This window comes from Miniopterus natalensis, chromosome 1 (genome assembly GCF_054644295.1).
Source record: "Miniopterus natalensis isolate mMinNat1 chromosome 1, mMinNat1.hap1, whole genome shotgun sequence".
NCBI lineage: Eukaryota > Metazoa > Chordata > Mammalia > Chiroptera > Miniopteridae > Miniopterus > Miniopterus natalensis.
The window spans coordinates 139457409-139476358 of NC_142081.1; the positions used below are offsets into that span (position 1 = coordinate 139457409).

The window sequence follows — 18950 nt, forward strand, 5'->3', positions numbered from 1 at the left end:
GCCAGTGGCGCTGCCTCATTGATCTAATGAAAATGAAAGATGACTTTATAATGCTATCGGGGGGCTTCTGTTCTGCGTAAAATTAAACTACAACTTAGGGATGTTGTAAATGGAGTAGAGTCTCCCAAGGTTCTCCTCCCTCCTAACTGAGCTGCACAATGCGCTGGACTTTACTTTCTATATTAAGGAGTCAATACTTTACCGTGGAGAGCTATGGAAATGATTCATTAATTATTTCCTAACAGAAATTACAAGTAGTTCTCATTTTCATCAGAATGTTGCCTGGTTGGGGGGGAAAAAAAAAAAAAAAAAGTCTTCTTTTTTTTAAATCACGCATCGGATTCATTAGTAAAAAAAAATTAGAGTGATTAAACTACAGCCAACACTGCTGAATGAGCTGGGTGAGCTGGGGTCACTTTGAGGGGGTCCCAGAAATGACTTTTTTTGTATAGGGGTGTGAGGTTCCTTCAAGGTGTTTGTGTTAGAACAGAAACAGAAGTCTTCTTTAACATTATTCATGTCTCATAAGAGAGAAGCATTCAGGAGGCCAGGAAAGACGATTTTTGCAGATGCCGCTTGTGTATTCAAGCAGTGGGAAGGTGGGAGGTGGGAAGGTGGGGGACATTGTTTAAATGCAAAGGGGGCTATTTCTTCCACTCTTTTGTTTCTGCTTCTCCAAGAGTGAATAATTTTCAAATACTGCTGCTAGCTTTGAACTTAGGAAGGTTAGCACCCATTCCTAAACCAACGTACCTACCACACTGACGAGCTAATATGGTTTCCATCACGGGTATGCGCTTGGTGGGTGTTTCTCATAGTCCTGTCATTCTTGCTCCCTCCTCCCTTCCCTGTCTGTATGTGACTCCTCTCTCTCTCCCATTGCAAACTACTGACATTATTTCAATCTTCCCTCCTCACTGGGATGTTCCACTTTGGTGAATCACCCCTGCAGGCTTTCATCACTATGAATTGAGGGGAGAGCAAATTGAAGGTAATAGCTGGAGTGCTCCAGGCCAGGGAAGAAGCTTTGCATGGGGTGAGCCTAGAAGCCTACCTGCTCACGCTGAGCTCTTGTTTACTCACAGCCATGACGGACTCCAAAGAGATGACCATCAACTTGGCCCTCTTTGGCATGACCCAGAGTGGAAAGAGTTCTGCTGGAAACATTCTTCTGGGAAGCACTGACTTCCACAGCAGCTTTGCTCCATGTTCTGTGACCAAAGATTGTAGTCTGGGTCGCAGTTGTCACCTCCATGGCTTCATGCGTCGAGGGGGGCAAGAGATAACCCTGCAGGTCCGGGTGTTGGACACTCCAGGTTATCCTCACAGCAGGCTGAGCAAGGAGCATGTGAAGCAGGAGATCAAAGAGGCCCTGGAACATCACTTTGGGCAAGAGGGTCTCCATCTTGCACTGCTGGTCCAGAGAGCAGACACGCCCCTCTGCGGACAAGAGGCATCTCCCCCGGTCCAGATGATCCAGGTAATACAGAGAGGCAGTTACACTAGTGTCACTGTTTCCACTTGGAGGACGTTATCCTAACAGAAAAGAGCTAGAAAAACTGGTTAAAAGAGTAATTTAAAGCAAGTTTCAAACAAGTCATTTAAAACAAGTGCTGGTCACATAGAGCGAGTCAGTAAAAATGCTTTGATTTTCCCACTGAGTCATTTTTACAATTCTCTTTAGAGGAATTTAGTCAGTCATTTGACAACAGGGTCATTTAAAAAATGAGATATTAAAATTTAGAGGTTAACTAAGTCTCAAACCCGTAAAAACTGTAAACCTGAATAAGTTTGTAAATGTGGCCCTCAGATTATCTGTGCCCGAATCAACTGGGATCCTTGTTGAAAGTGCAGATTCATCCAAGCCCCACTGAAACAGAATCTCAAAAGTGGAGCCTGCATATCTGCACTTGCATGAACTTTCCATATATTTCTTACAGTTAAGTTTCAGAATCACTGAACTAAAATACTGAGTGATATCCATCTAACATCAAGGAGACTATCTCTTCTAGTTGACCAACAAGTGGATGTTCATTCACTCACTTAGTCATTGAACAGTACCGAGTACCTGCTCAGAGCTCAGTGATCGGTGAATAATATATGAGCCTGGCCATCAAAAAGCTTAGGGTCTGGCAGAGACAAGTAGACAAATAAGTATAAGACAATGCATCAAGGGCCAAAGTAGTGTAACGTACAACTAGGGCGAAAGGAGACTCCACTGAGACTTCCGTGGAGGTGAACATTCAGGAGAGATCTATGTTCCATCTGTGGGACAGAAACCATGAATCGCAGATGTTTTGCTTGCCTCATAATCTGTAGGGCCAGTCAGAAACTCTTCCGTTCCAGCCGTGAGAAGACCACGGGGACCTCGACCATAAATGACACATGCCACCTTTGTCCTGTGGTCCATCCCTGTTGTTCGTTCATTTATTTAAGTCGCTAAGTTGAAGGCTCATTCCGCCAGTCGGGGGGAGGGGAGAGGTCCTGGGTATAGTTACACCCAGGAGCTGGAGGGAGCAATTCCTGCGTACAGTATACGTACATATATCAGCAAGGCCCCTGGAAACTGCTCATTGGGCTGCTCCATTCTATCCCATTTCTTGTTTCTCTGATCTGGGGCCACCCGAATTTAACTGCTGGACTTCACTAATATTACTTGGTAGCTTTGTTACGTCCATGGAGAATAGAGAGCAGGCATTTTTCATTCAGGGAAAATTTGTATAAACACTACTTTCCTTTTGGTCCAGCTCTGATCATGCTGATAGGATCTGTTACACTTAGAAAGATAGTACACTTTGCTTTAAAGAAAGACTTCTCCTTTAACTAGTAAAGGCATAAGATAGTTTTAAATGGCAGACACACATTTTATTTTTCAGTAACTGAGCATGTTTCTAAAAAAAAAAAAAAAAAAAGTCCATATGTGCAATCACAAGATACAAGAGGAAAACATTAGGGTGACTAGAGTATAAGAAAAAGATCCTCATCATTCAACTCCTGAAAAATCAAGGGCATGCTGTACAAAACCAAAGAGCAAGAGATGATGATTGCAATTAAGAAACAAAGTGGCCTCTAAGGAAGCCCATCAACCTCTCCTGAACTAATAAAGCCCACACTGAAAACACCATTTCTGGGGAGAAATCAAATGCCCACACTGAAAACACCATTTCTGGGGAGAAATCAAATGGAGAAAACCTGCGGCTTCCCATCAGTGTAATTTTATAGCAGTTTTTAACGTTCATTAAAAGCTGCTATTAAATAAACATTTAGCTTAAGCTATAGATGGATGTAATTCAGTAAATTCAGTAAACACATAAACAAATTATTTCTCAAAACTAACCTGACTCTCTTAATATGTCTCCAAATTTTTCTCTATGCTGGTCCTATTCTGAACTAAAAAGGGTATTTAGAAGACATACATTTTGAAAGTAGATTTTTTTTCCAGTTTTAGGATATGGAACAATGTTACAATCCCCTAAATTTTTATAGAAGTAAGTTGATTCACACATGTCTCTGATCTTTTTAAATGGTACCTGGCATACAGCCTTCTCATATGGCTGTTTTCCATAAGTTAGTGTCCAATTCAGGAGTTGAAGGCAGAGAAGAGATGGGCTAGGGCCAAACTTGGATCCATAATAATTTTTCCCAGAATAAATAAGTTCTCTCCCAGGAGAACTCAGCAGTGGAGACTTGGTAATCCCGAGGGGCCCACAACCCCTGGGAGGACCGCAGTCCTACTTTGGGCTTCCAGCATTATCTTCTGTGGAAGGTCACCTGAGCACAGGCTGGCTGCTATGACCCTCTCCCTGATACTGGTGGCAGCCATCTGGAAGTGCTCACACATTGGGAGCAGCTGCAGAATGTCTGAATCTGCAACAGGCCCAGCAGCTGTTAGGAAGGGGCAGGGAGTTGTGAAGGTCCTCTTGTTGCAGACACACCCTGGCTTCTCCCCCCCAGACCGATGCAAAATGGGGAGCAGAACATCTGCCTTCGCCATTTTCCTTTCCCCGTTTCTGAGGGCACTGCTTCCCGCCCTGGGAGGAGTCTGTAAGGCCAATGCCAGAGAAGTGCCCCTTCCTTTCCTGGAACTCCCTGTTGTCTCTTTAAATGTCTCTCTCAATCTGTGCTGCAATATTTTACAGATGCATTAGAGGCTTCCAGCTGTGACAACTGAGACATTTCCATAAATGGTCCCTTTTGCTTAATTTTTGTTAGGCCTTTCCTAATTTACAGTAAAACTGTAGCGATGCCAGCGAGTCATCTCCCCAAAATTGGGAAATAAAAGGAGTGATTCTTTTTAATAGTATCTGAATATTATTTGAATGTTTAAAAAAATCCACAGTCTGGCTGGGAGTGGCTCAGCGGTTGAGCGTCGACCTAGGATCTAGGCCATCCGGGTTCGATTCCCAGTCAGGACACATGCCCGGGTTGTGGGCTCGATCAATGACTCTCTCATCATTGATGTTTCTATCTCTCTCTCTCCCTCTCCTTTCCTCTCTCTGAAATCAATAAAGATATATATTTTAAAAAATAAAAATAAATAAATAAATAAATCCACAAATAATGGATCAGGGAAGTGCTAGCATGTAGCCAAACACTAAGAACTGGATGCATGAATTGACTACAAGTACATTCTTTCCACTATCATGCTATTATTACTGTATACAATCAGGCTTTACACACTTATTTTTTATTTAGAATGAACATGACTACTGATGTTATAGGTGGATATGTATACAAAAGGCTGAGAAAGGCCAACGCAAGGCTTGAAAATACTAAATAATCTGCTTGGTTTTTTGATAGAATTTAGTTGAAAAATAAGCCTTGGTATAATTCTAGGTATATGACTCTAATGTTACTAAGACTTTCTTGGCTTCAGTTCCTCACTTATAAAATGGAGATGATTTTACCTGTGGGTTATGTTTAATAAATGGGATGTGCTTGGCATTGTGCCTTAGAGTACGTTCACAGAACATTACTATTATTGTCATTGTTTTTATTGTCATCATCACTATTCAGATTGTGATGGGTGCCATTCAAATAATCTACTAGATATGAGTAACACATTCTAGAGGATAAGAGCATGGGTTCTGGAATAAGTTATAGCTGTGTTCAAGTTCTTACTCAGTTATTTACTTGCTTTGTGACCCTGGGCACGTACAACTTCCCTAACCTTCAATCCCTTCATTGATAAATTGGGAAAGATAATAGTGTTCACTTTACTGCATTACTTTGGGGATAATGTCATATCCACACAATAGCAAATTAACTCAGGCACCGGCACATGGCAAATATACAATCGACATTGGCTACAGTTATCATGATTTTACTGTAGGAATTTGTCTTATTCTAAAATTAGGACATATAATTTGTAGCCTTATTTTGGGATTATCTTGCTAGGTTTCAAAAGAAAGTAAGAGTGAAATCAAACTTACATAGCCCTGATTTATAACTATAAGAACTTTCTTATTAATTTAGAAAAAAATATGAGAAGAAAATTCACCGGCTTATTAAGGATAAACTGAGAAGCCCCAGTTTAGTGGGAAGGACATGGGCCTGGCAGTCCAGAGACCTCTGTTACAGGCCCAGGCCTGCCAACAATCAGCTATGTTGCTGTGGCCAAGCCATTAACATCGCAGCCTCAATATCATCATCTGTAAAATAAGGCAATTTGGACAGATGATCTCTAAAGTTGAAAATCCTCTGATCCAACCTAACGAGGTCTTATCATTCAGCCTTGGCTCTCTGAAAAGGAAAATGTAGTGCTTTAAGTGGAATGAGAGTAAGGGAATAGCATAATATATAAAGAAGGGTCCTTATTGCCCTCCTTGTTCATGATAATTTTTTTTCTCAGTTGATGTAATACTTGGCTTTTTTAAGTTTCCCCCTAAAATGTCCAGATGCTATGATTTCATCAACCACAAACAAATGGGGCAGGGCTGGTGAGGTCCTGGGAAAATGAAGTCTACATCCTAACTAGTTGTCCCAAAAGGACTAGATGGACTCTCACACCCATTAGCACTCTGAAACCAAACAAATTCATGATTGATTGCAAATTTTCCATCTAGCTTAGTACTATATTTAAATTATTAACACCAGATAACTTACATTAACTTATCTTGCTCTTGGATTTTCATATGAGGTATCAGTCAACCGTGATTATTCTTCCCCTGGGTCCACAGAGAGCACGTTTGGCCACTGACATGATGACTATACAACAAGTGACACTACTTTCAAATATTTTTCAACTATTTTCTGGCCAAAAATCAATCTAAAAATTATAAGCTAAATCAACCATTCTCTTCTATTTTTGGCAGTTATTCAAAAGTACAATTTCTCTCACAGTTCAGGATATGAATATCTTTTCGTAAATAATTATCTACATGTAAAAACTACTCAGTGGCTGAACACATGGACTCCTAAGTGATAATGAACTCACAATTCTATTTTCCTTAGGTGCCTTTGTTCATTTTTCCTGAATCATAATATGCTTTAAAGTATATGTTTGAGATAAATAGGGAATGCGTTACTATCAGCTGCCTGCTGCATGCCCCTTATCAGGAATTGAACTGGCAACCTTCTGGTGCATGGGCTGATGCCCAACCAACTGAGCCACACCGGCCAGGACTGTACAAGTTTTTAATATAATGATGTTTTTAAAATACTTAATGACAAATATGGCCTATACATCAACCAATATTGAGGGGTGGGTCTTGGGGTAGTGGATCAAGGGGTTAAGGGCAGTAGCTATTTACTAACTTGTATTTCACATTTCAATATTATGACAATCAGTATAAACACATTTACAATGTACTGAGTGAATATCACATATAGCTCTAAGTTTGAGAAACTTCCAGAGACAAGAATGATGAGGGATCAATAGTTGTATTTGTATAGAAATAAAATCCCAATACTTTATAATCCCCAATAATGCTCAGTCCCTCTCTTTACTTGGTATGTCTTTACTGCCTGGTAACTCCCACATTAATTCCTGTGCTCAAGGCATCATCACATATCAGAAGCTTTTCTCATCCTGTCCTTTACTTCCCCTTTCCATCCCCACCCCAAACTGGGCTAAATGTCTGCCCCTATAGCACCAATATATTTTCTATTACAACACTTGAAATTAAAATTAACTGTATTTTTCCCCCTGTCTGCCCCACTTCCTCAGCTCTAAGTTTAGTTAATACACAAGAATCTCCACTACTTAGAAGCAGGGCATGCGTCTGTCTTGTTCTGTGTCTCTGGAACAAAGTAGGCCCTCAATAAATATTTGCAGAAGGAATAAATCACCTCGAGTGCTTTTAAAAGTTCACATTTCCAGGTTTCAAACCTAAAGATTCTGATGCATTTTTAGCAATCACCAAAAGTGGTTCTCATGTAAATGACCCAGAAATCTTTTTATTCCTAGAATCTAGACCTCATATATTTAGCATTTCATTAATTTTTTTCAACTACTTGTATTAATCTGCCAGGGCTGCCATAACAAAGTAGCACTAACTGAGTGGCTTAAGCCACAGAAATGTGTCTCTCAGTTCTGGAGGCTGGGAATCTGAAATAGATATTAGCAGGGTTAGCTCTTTCTAAGGGCTGTGAGTAAAAGACCTGTCCAAGGATTCTCTCCTTGGCTTATGGATCACCATCTTTATGTTCACATGGCGTTCTCCCTGTATTCGTGTCTTTGCCCAAATTTCTCTGGTTTATAAGGACACCAGTCAAAATGGAGAAGAGGCCCACTCTCCAACCATATCTTAACTAATTTACATCTGCAATAACCCTACCTCCAAATAGTCACATTCTGAGATACTGGAGGTTAGAACTTCAACATAAGAGGTACAGTTCAACCCATAACATCACCTTTTATTTATTTTGCAGCTATGACTCTTCTCCCATGGGAGATATGATACAATATACTGAATATATGACAAACTCTGAAGAGATCTGTTAATTTTGTCATGTCATTGTTAGCTAAAATGTGGCAGTGCATACATACTTAGATTTACACAAGAGCTATGTTCTTTAAAAGTTAGGTTAAAGTGTTGCTAATTTATGTCTTCAAAAGCACATAAGAATATTTCAATTAAAGTATCTCTTTGAAAATTCTTGTGTAAAGTTCAGAATCTTTCTGTTAAAATAATTATTTTCTTGTACTGATCGTGAAACTTCAGATTTTCTTGAAAGCAGGTCATTTTTAAACTAGAAGTAAACAATTATTCTATGGTGAAGACAGACAAATTTTGCACAGATATGAGGAAAAATTTTGGACCTATTCCCTGAGAAAGTCCCTCTGAGTAACAAATAGAAAGTGCAGACTATAGGCAAATCCATGATAATGAACTACAGAACAAAAGAGAGGTTTTACAGGAAAGTGTAATTTTGTGTACCAAAGATTAAGCTTCAAAAGTATAGACAAAAATAAAACAAAAACAAAACTCCCCCAAAATAAAACTCTAAACTTTCTATTTGAGATGATGGTGAGGGTCCAAATTCCAGATTAATTCAAAATATATTAATTAAGAGTTTACAATGTGCTAGAGGCTTTGATTTAAATCAAAGAGCTCACAGTCAAGTAATAGAGATGGATGTGTAAATAAATAGCTCTGCTAAAAGCCAGGCTGTATTGGGAGTAACCATGATCTCAAGATGTTTCTAATTTTAAATATATTGTCTCATAATTCCTGTATTTTCCTATTAAATTTGCATGTCCTGATTCTTCCTTCCTACTTCCTTCCTTCTTCCCTTCCTCCCTCTCTCCTTTTATTCTTTCACTATTTTCATTTTTAAATATTATAAATACTAGTTCTATATTTGTTATATACATTGAAAATAGTTTCCCAAGTTGTCTTTCGATTTTTTAAGATTTTTTAAAACTAGAGCTTGTACTAATACTTTTCTATGGGTTTGTGTTCTCTAAGCATCAGTTGCTCCATGTCATGATGGAGATAAAAGTATCTCCTACAAAGAAAGCATTATGTTGAGCTTCAAAAGAGATAAAGATGTCAAGTGCTTAGCATAATATCTGGCACTGACTATTAGTCAATCTCCCCTTTTTCTTCTGATTATTAGAGGTTCTGGTTTTATTCCTAAGCATTTTATATTTTTCTGGCTATTATGAACTATAGCAGCTTTGGAAATATTTTGGTAATGGGAGTGTCTGGAATGGAGGGAATGCTATTTTATTGTCATATTGTCATGATTTCATATAACTGGAAATATTCAAAGAAGTTCAATAGTTATTTCTAGATGCCTTTCATATTGCATGAACAATTTGCCACATGCTATTACTTCTGCTTATTTTCACTAATCAAACAAGAATTTATTACATAACCAACTTCCACAGATTACTAAACAAAGGAACACCAGTCCTCAGTGTTTTTCAACCACATTAGAGGAAATCATCTGATAAATTGTGTTTGATTCTAGGCATGTGAAGTGAAGGGGGTGAGAATCACAGTAACATTTTGTAGTTGTTCCAGATCACCAAATGTATTTTAATCTTAGCTTTTCCATTACATATAACCAGATTATGTAATTATAAATCTTTAGAAAATGCTTGTAGCTATAATAATAACACAACATTACTACATACACACAAAAATACAATAATTCCCTTAGCCAAGATACTTTGACTTAAAGGAATTCAATGGGTCCAACAGATTTAGGTAGACAGACAAATATAAATTACTGAACGTTGTAAGTGTAAATACAGTAGTCCTCCCTTACCCATGAGGGATATGTTCCAAGCCCCCCAGTGGATGCCTGGAACCACAGATTACAGTACCAAACCCTATACATACTGTGTTTTTTTCCTTTACATACATACCTATCTATGATAAAGTTTAATTTGTATGTTAGGCACAGTAAGAAGTTAACAATAATAAAATGGAACAATTATAACAATATTCTGTAATAAAAGTTAATGTGAATGTGGTCCCTCTCTCTTAGAATATCATATTGTACTGTACTTGACCTTCTTCTTGTGATGGAAACCAGACACAATGGGTCCAGCCTGCCTGTCGGCTACTTCAGCCAATGAAGCAGAGACAAGGTTGAATCACATGTGAGCATTTATTCCATGATTTCCAGCAAAATGGGAGAGCAGTGGGATTTGTCCACATACAATCAGCTCTGCCATGCAAGGGGGAAAGGGTGAGGGGCAGCAGGATGGCAGCAGGGTCTGGGGACTGTGTGTCTCCATCCAGGAACTTGAAGTCTGATAAGGTACAGTGGTGCCTCTGTTTTAGAACGTTTCAGAACTCTAAAGGTTTTTTGGAAGGATTACATTTGAAAACCGAGGTACCACTGTAGTTAATTTTTAATGGTGTTAAAACCCAGTTCTGCCAGTTCCTAGGACCTGAGAAAATGGTCAGAATTCGGTGTGTGTGTGTGTGTAAGACTCCAGGCATAGTAACCAAATTAAAGTGCATCCTGTCCTTTGTTCTCGAAATGCATTTTCTTTTCTGAGCAATGGAACCATCCAGGCCTCAAGGTGCCCCATCTTTTTACAGCTGTTTTTCTTCTTGCAGCACATGCTCCAGTTTCCCAAGGTCTGTAGGAAAACTTATCTAAAGTTAGTAAGGTGAATAATCATTAAACAACTATGGTCCTATTCCTATTAGGTGCCCTCCCCCCTTTCACAATCGCAGTTAACAGAGCATGGTCAGCATCTCTGCCCCCAACATGATGTGACATGACACAATGCCTACATGATGAGATGAAGTGAAGGGAACGGTCTACACCACTGGATCTTTTTGGACCAGGGTTGACTGGGGGTAACTGAAACTATGGAAAGTGAAACCCCACATAAGAGGGGACAGCTGTATATCATATGCAGCACTGATAATACACAGTTTTGAGGATGTGTATACATAAATTATAATAGTAAAATAAAATGAAGACCTAAAGCCTTTTTTAGAAAGCCCACACCTCTCTCTCCATTTGCTTACATTATATGACCCCATCTCATGTCCCATCACATATATCAGCTTTCAGAAACATAATGACATACACAGACATTTGCTGACTGTCCAACATAGGTTGGACCGTAACAACTCCTTTGCTCCTTTTTGAGAAAGACAGTCCAAGGAAAATAGACATTTAACTTCTCTTCTCTTTCAGGAACTTCTGGGACATGCTTGGAAGAATTATACGGCCATTCTTTTCACCCATGCAGATAAACTAGAAGAGGCTGGGTTCAGCGAAGCTGAATACCTACACGAGGCCTCTGATATGCTGCTAACCCTACTAAACTCTGTTCAGCACAGATATATTTTCCAGTATAAAAAAGGAAACTTGCTTAATAAACAAAGAATAAACATCTTAGAAAAAATCATGGAGTTTATAAGAGAAAATAGTTACCAAGTTCTTACCTTTAAATAAAATTTAGATAAAAGGAAAAGAGCATTGGGTTTTAATGTCAGAAAGCTGGTTTCAGGAGCTCCTTTGTTAGAAAGGATGTGAGAATCCCTGAATCCTGTCAGCGAGAGTGCATAATGGTATAAACACTATGGAAATTATCCAAACGTTCATCAACAGTGGCATGGATAGCAAATTGTGGCATTGCACACAATGACATGTTATGTGGTAATGGGAATGAACAAACTGCATGTAACAATATCAATGAATTGCCCAAACATAATCCTGAAAGAAGCCTAACATACTCCATCAATGTTGTCACAAACTTTATTTTCAACATTTGAGTACCCAGTTCATATATTCTTGTCGTCAGTTGGTGTTTTCATCTTACACATCTATTGCTAACAGTTTGTTCAATGTAAAGTCATATCTTACTTTTACCTTAATGTGCATTTTGCAGGCTACTACTAAATTGGAATATATTTTTATAAGTATGTTGGTCATTTAGATTTGCTCTTCTATGAATTGTCTCTTCATATTTTTTGTCATTTTTCTATTAGATTACTTCTCACAAAGATTCTTTGCTTAACCAAAACTTAAGATATGTTCCTGAACCTTCTCCAGGCCCATCTGTGCTTTGTAAAATCTAGTTTTAGCAAGAACCCCGCTAAATCAGTTTAACCAGAATCCTCTACCTTCTTTTTTTCTGATAGGGTTCCTCATTCGCTCTCATCCCCCAGGTGATGTCTGATCACCCTGGCCAGTCTGCAGGGAAGATCCTGTTAGGCCGGTTTGGCCAGATTCCCCCTGATCCTTGACGCTTCCTCTTGGTAACTGTCCATCCACAGATCCCACCTTGCGACTTGGCTATAAATCACCTCTTGCCCATTCAGAGCTGGGCCCAATCTCTCTCCCCACTGTAAAAGCCCATTGTGGTTCCTATACCTTTTTCGATATTACCATCAGATCTGGTTACCAACTTTTACAGTGTCATTGAATATTTTGTTCTTCAATACTTCCTGCCTAGCAAATTGGAAGAGCTCTATATTACAGGGAATAGCTTTGTCCTTCATGATGCAATTTTTCCAATTCTATTATTTATCCTTTAACTTTGTTTATAGTATGTTTCGCCAAATTAAATTTGTAAATTTTCTTCTAGTCATTTATTTCTCTGTACATGGTATGAGGTAGGATTTTAGTTTCATTTCCTTTCAGATGTGTAATCAATTGTATTTGCTCTATTTATTAAATAATTCACTTTCCTACTTATGAAAAGTAGATACACTGAAATAGGTATATTGAGATACATCTCCTTTATTTCTGGAACTATTCTGGATTCTTAATTCTTTTCCATTATCAATTTTACTTATAGTACAGTCAATACCAGGCTAATTTAATTAAAATGACTTTATATCATGCTTGATGTCTAAAAACAAGGTTCCCTTGTTTTTATTTTTTGAAAATATTTTCTGGTTACTCTTAAGCATTCATTTATATGTATATTTTCAGATCTTTTTTTCTAATTAAAAAAAAATTCTTTTGCAGTGTGTTTTCATGACAAATGACACTTTGGGATATTAAATCCCCCCATGCAAGCATACAGGATGTTTCTCCTTCTTACTTTATCCTTTATTTTACATTACTGTAGGTCTTGCATTTCTTTTTCTCAGTTTTGATTTGATAAAGTTTCTATTAATTTTTCTTCTTGATAATTTGGAAGTTCCAACTCATACCCTGTAAAGATTATTTCCTTGCTCCACTACTGTTTGATAACAAGGTGACTAGTATTTCCTTAACAAAGAACTTTCATTCCTCACTGCATCATCCCCTCAACTATGGAAATGAGACCCTTAAAACACTGTTATCTCCTTCCTATCATTTTCTCCATCCCGTCCCCCCTAGTGAAGAGGTCTTTGGAATGCTTTTCCTTTCCCCATATGACCAGATTTTGCTAAGATAGTTAATTAAATAATTCAAGACTTCCCCTTACAGATTGCCCCTTCTGTTTCAAAAGTCCTTTTACCATTCACATTGAGCATGCCTGGTAGTTTATCATTCTCTTTTTTAACTTAATATACAAATATTAGAAAGTCCAGTTTTCTCTTCACCTCCCCTCATTTTTTTTTTTAATCTTTTTGGTTAATGTATTTTCCTAATATCCTCTGAATTCTAGTATAGTATCCAAAAGGCATTAAATTCCAGATACACTCTTCACTGCACCATTGTGCAATAGCAATCCTAGCTCCTCAAAATAATCAGCAGAGTGGATGTAGGGAGATAATTTGTTAGTTGGTAATGGAATAGTTGAATCATAAGAATGGTGAGTCAATGAAGTGAACATCTGTGCTGTGCTCCACCTGAAGCTGGGTTGTTCAGCTTTATCTGGATGACAGCATATCCACTGAATAAGCTCACTATTATTCGAGGTAATTACAATTTGCAACAATAGACCCATGTGACCAGAATTAGCTCTAGGTAAAATAAATGTTCAGAAAGTTCACCTTTGGTATCCTGCCTTTAGAGTTTACAATTTGCAATCTTTCCTCATGTCCCTCCAGATGTCCAATCTGTATGCTATTTTTAACTGGAAGACAAAAACCTCTACTGAATTTTATATGTGACTTTGGGCGGTGGGTATACAATGCAATATACAGATCAAGTATCACAGAAATGTATCCTTGAAATCTATATACTCTTATTAACCAATGTCATCCAATAAATTTAATAAAAAAAGAAAAAACATTAAAATAACAAAATATATTTTATATTTGAAAGTGTTTTGAATATTTTAGAGATTTGGAAGATAGTACACTTGACATTTTTGTGGAGCTGGGGTTAGAATCTCATTACGTATATATCATCTTAGGGCATTATTAATTCACTCCCAATACTTACCAGGTCTGACCCTTACCAGGTTTATTCTTCTAGATATATTACCTCAATTAATAATCTCAGACTTTCTTTTTTTAGTTATGTTTATCTATACTCTGCCCTATTTCAATAAAGAATTTGCTGCCCGGGGCGGTATAGATCAGTAATAGAGCATCAGCCTGTGCACTGAAGGGTGGTGGGTTTAATTCCTGGTCAAGGGCATGTACCTGGGTTGCAGGTATGCTCGAGGGGGGTGGGGTGAGGGAGGCAACCAATCTATGTGTCTCTCTCATATCAATGTTTCTACCTCTCTCTTTTCCCTCCCTCCCTCTTTCTCTAAAAATCAATGGAAAAAATATCCTTGGGTGGGGATTAACAACAACAAAGAATTTGCTTAGATTTTCTGTTCTATTGATTTTCAGAAATATCAAAATTCTTTTACAAAAGGCTAGTGTTATTTAAAGTTAATAGTGGCACTGCTATTTCCGAGATTCTCACTCAAACTTTATTTTAAAAATAAGTCTGGCCCAGCTGGTGTGGCTCAGCGGTTGAGCATCAACCTATGCACCAAGAGGTCGCAGTTCAATTCTTGGCCAGGCACATGCCCGGGTTGTGGGCTCAATCCCCAGTAGGGGGTGGCAAGAGGCAGCCGATAGATGGTTCTGTCTCATCAATATTTCTCTCTCCCTCTCCCTTCCTCTCTCTGAAACCAATAAAAACATATTTTTTTTAAAAATTTAAAAAAATAAAAAATAAGTCTCTTTTCACAAGCATCTGAAGTTTTTGTCTTCAGTGCATGTCCAGTTTTAAGAGAAAGTGCTATCCTTTCATATGAAAACTGAAGGTTATTAAAAAGTTATTTCTATCAAAATCACTCTTTTGCTAAACTTATTGAAAGTGGCTTTTAGTTTGTATTTTTCATTAATCTTTTTCAAAGAGAAATCAAATTGTGGTGTTGATTCTGAATGATTCATGCACCCTTCTTTCCAAATTCTCCAGGTGTGAAAAGTTGAGTGGGTTTTAAATTAACATGTATCAGCCAAATATGTAATCTTAGAGCTGAAAAGTTAAGTGGATGCATATATTGAGAGCATTTCCCTACTGGGATATGTGATATTCTAATGAAACAATTTACAAAAACAAATGTAAAACTTGTTAGAGCAGCCTTGATAGGAAAAGTCATCACATAAATGCCACGGTAGAAATGAGATTTAATAATTGCTATTTGAACAATTCCATAGGCATCATGTAACAATGGGAAAGGAGAGTAGTTAGCCCTTTCATTAGAAAGGATTATTCTTTTTTCTTGCAATTATTGAGCCCCTGGCTTGTTTCTGCTGCTGTTGTTAGCGTAACAGCCTGCCAGATAGGAAATAATGTTGATGAAGACATAAAATAACACACACATATTTTACTCAAAATCCAGAGAATTGGGAATAGTGTGTGTTAGGAGGGGGGTGGGAGTAAGGCACAAGGGGGGAAAAACAAGGGAATATATATGGGTAAAAAAATACAACATATAGTAATTCACACTTTGAAATTCCAGATGGCTCACTTTCAAACTAACAATTATTTCATTGTTTTAGGTCCTTTCTCCCAAATTTTTTGGAGTTATACTCCTATGAACTATCTCTGCTAAGACTTATCTGGAGGAAAACTGCAACTGTAAAAAGTGCAATAAGCAAGAATGTGTTAGTTACTAACTTTTCCATTCCCCAAGTTGGTATCTGAAGATACAGTTTTGTATAGAGGGTACTAGCCATCAGCAACTACCCTTCTTTTCATTATTATTACAAATTTCAGGTTTGTTATTCCAACTAGTACTGCAAATCAAGTATTAACTGTAAAGAATTCTTCCTGGTTGAAACGTCCATCTGCCTGCCTGCCTGCCTGCCTGCCTATCATCTATCTATCTATCTATCTATCTATCTATCTATCTATCTATCTATCTATCTATCTATCTATCTATCATCTATCATCTATCATCTATCTATCATCTATCTATCTATCTATCTATCTATCTATCTATCTATCTATCTATCTATCTATCATCTATCTATCTATCATCTATCATCTATCTATCATCATCTATCTATCATCTATCATCTATCTATCTATCTATCTATCTATCTATCTATCTATCTATCTATCTATCTATCATCTATCTATCATCATCTATCTATCATATCTATCATCTATCTATCATCATCTATCTATCATCTATCATCTATCTATCTATCTATCTATCTATCTATCTATCTATCTATCTATCTATCTATCTATCTATCATCATCATCTTCTATCACCTATCTATCATTATCTATCTATCATCTATCTATCTATCTATCTATCTATCTATCTATCTATCTATCTATCTATCTATCTATCTATCATCTATCTATCTATCTATCTATCTATCTATCTATCTATCTATCTATCTATCATCTATCTATCAATCTATCATCTATCTATCATCTATCTATCTATCTATCTATCTATCTATCTATCTATCTATCTATCTATCTATCTATCTATCTATCATCTATCATCTATCTACCTACCTACCTACCTACCTACCTATCATCATCTATCATCCACCTATCATCTAAAACCTAGTGACTTCCCTCATAGGTAGGCATTTGGGATGAATTGTCATTACAGGAACAGTGCCCTCAACAACAGTATACAATTCAAAGAATCAAGGCACATGGCTGTTTAGAGAGGCAACTGCTGCCAGCAGCAACAGCCTGGTTTTGCCAAGTAATTCTTCCTGAGAACTTCAGGAAGGATTAAGAAATCCTAAAGAAAAGAAAAAAAAGGAAAAAAAATCTGATTAATTCTCTTTGTAATGCCTTCCAAAGAAGTGCTTAATGATCTCATGACTTCCCTTAGAATCTCTTAACTATTCCACTATAGAAGTTACCCTAATCTCCTTACATGAATTACTAGAGCTTAGGTTTGTTTTTTTATTTATCACTATCTTTCACTGAAGTTTAAACAAAAGTTTAACTTCTCATTCATATAAAAGAAATCACGTGACTATTTAACTGACCTGGAACAAAATGTATTGTCATGGGGAAGAGCACAGAATTAGTAAGAACTGGAAGATCTAGGTTTCAGCTAGTCCTATCTTAGCACAGGCATTTATTCACTTTTCCCTTGATTTTTGGGGTAAAATGGCTGGTGTTAAGAAACTGGTAAGGCTTATGAAAGTACCTTGTTAGCTATAAAGCATTAAATAGCTTAATAACAATTATATAATAAAATTCATGACTCTAGAAAGATATTAATATATCCCCCTAACTTTTGTAAGAAAAGAGCATAGTTAGCTATTCCTTAACTAAAAATTTGAAGGGAAAAGCTCTCTCCACAAAAAAGCAATTTGCAAAAGTATTTAGTTGAGTTACTTTGACTTGCCTCACTAGCTTTTATTTTGTACCATGCTAATAAAGTTTGTTTCACCATTGCACAGCACTTAAAACCAGGACTTGTGTTACAATTTATGTAGCTAAAGCACACAGTTCATACTGTGCATTTCTGATATTTTTACATTTTTAAAGGTACAACATATAATTTCCCTGGAAAATTGAGGAGGTATACTTATACTCCTTTAATGCCCCTATTATAATCAATAGTGAGGTGCTCCCTCACCCACCAAAACTTGAAAATATGATTGCTTCTATTTGTGTTAAACTAACACAGTAGTTGAAAATATTGTCTTGCTCGTCTAAAAAAATTAAACAGATCTATTTTAGACTTTATCAACATTAAACCAGTGAAAGAGCATCAATGAATAGGGCTGGTCAGCATCTAAATGTCTAAAAAGTCAGTTTCAGTAGGAGTGCAGAAAGTTTCAGAAATGAATATTTCTAGCAAAGAAGAGATTACATCTGGTGTAGAGAAACCATCGTGTCTTTTGAAGGACAGGGTTACAGCTTATATGTAATATTTCTTAACATACTCTGTTCAATTAATTTACACCAAGTAATCTTCTCAACAAGAATTCAACTTCTCAGGAAATGTTTTCAGAAACATTTCTGGAAAGGAACATCCATATCATAAACTCATTATCAACATAATACACATCTATTATATTATGGGCATTTTTTTTGGTGCTCTATGGGTACTAACACATACAATCTTCAAAACTCTATGAGATAAATATTGTTTTTATACCCATGTTACAGATGAGGGAAGTATATACAGGCTAAACAACTGCACAAGGTCACTCACACAGGCAGTTAAGTTGTAAAGCTAGGAATCAAAACTAGGTAATCTGGCCTCAAAACCAGCAATACTAGGTTCCACTGATTTCTTATCTACAAATGCAGATTTTTGGGCCTGAAAACTAAAGCCCAGGCACCAGGACCTGGTTCAGCTCATTAATGTTGCTCTATGAGGCCCTATCCATACCTTTTATCTTGATAATTTATGACATGCTTCCTATTAAACTTCAATGAATTACTTTGAATACTTTGTAAATAGTCTGAACGGGATTTACACTATTTTAAATGTTTTAATTGATTTCAGAGAGAGGAAGGGAGAGGGAGAGATGGAAACATCAATGATGAGAGAGAATCATAGATTAGCTGTCTCCTGCATGCACCCAGCCCTCCCCCCCCCATGATCTCCTGGTTCAATGGGTTGATGCTCTACTACTGCGCCACATCAGCTGGGCAGAATTTACATTATCTTTAAAAAGCAACAACAAATTACCTGTTTGGTGG

At 37.3% G+C, this 18950-nt stretch overlaps 1 protein-coding gene across 1 annotated transcript; it reads left to right on the top strand.

Annotated features, from left to right (window-relative positions):
* Positions 1–1069: 1069 nt before the first annotated feature.
* GIMD1 (GIMAP family P-loop NTPase domain containing 1) lies at positions 1070–11376 on the top strand. Its single transcript, XM_016223593.2, has 2 exons — positions 1070–1480; positions 11116–11376. Exons 1-2 carry the CDS (start codon positions 1088–1090, stop codon positions 11374–11376), a joined length of 654 nt encoding a protein of 217 aa, XP_016079079.2. The 5' UTR covers positions 1070–1087.
* The last annotated feature ends 7574 nt before the right edge of the window (positions 11377–18950 follow it).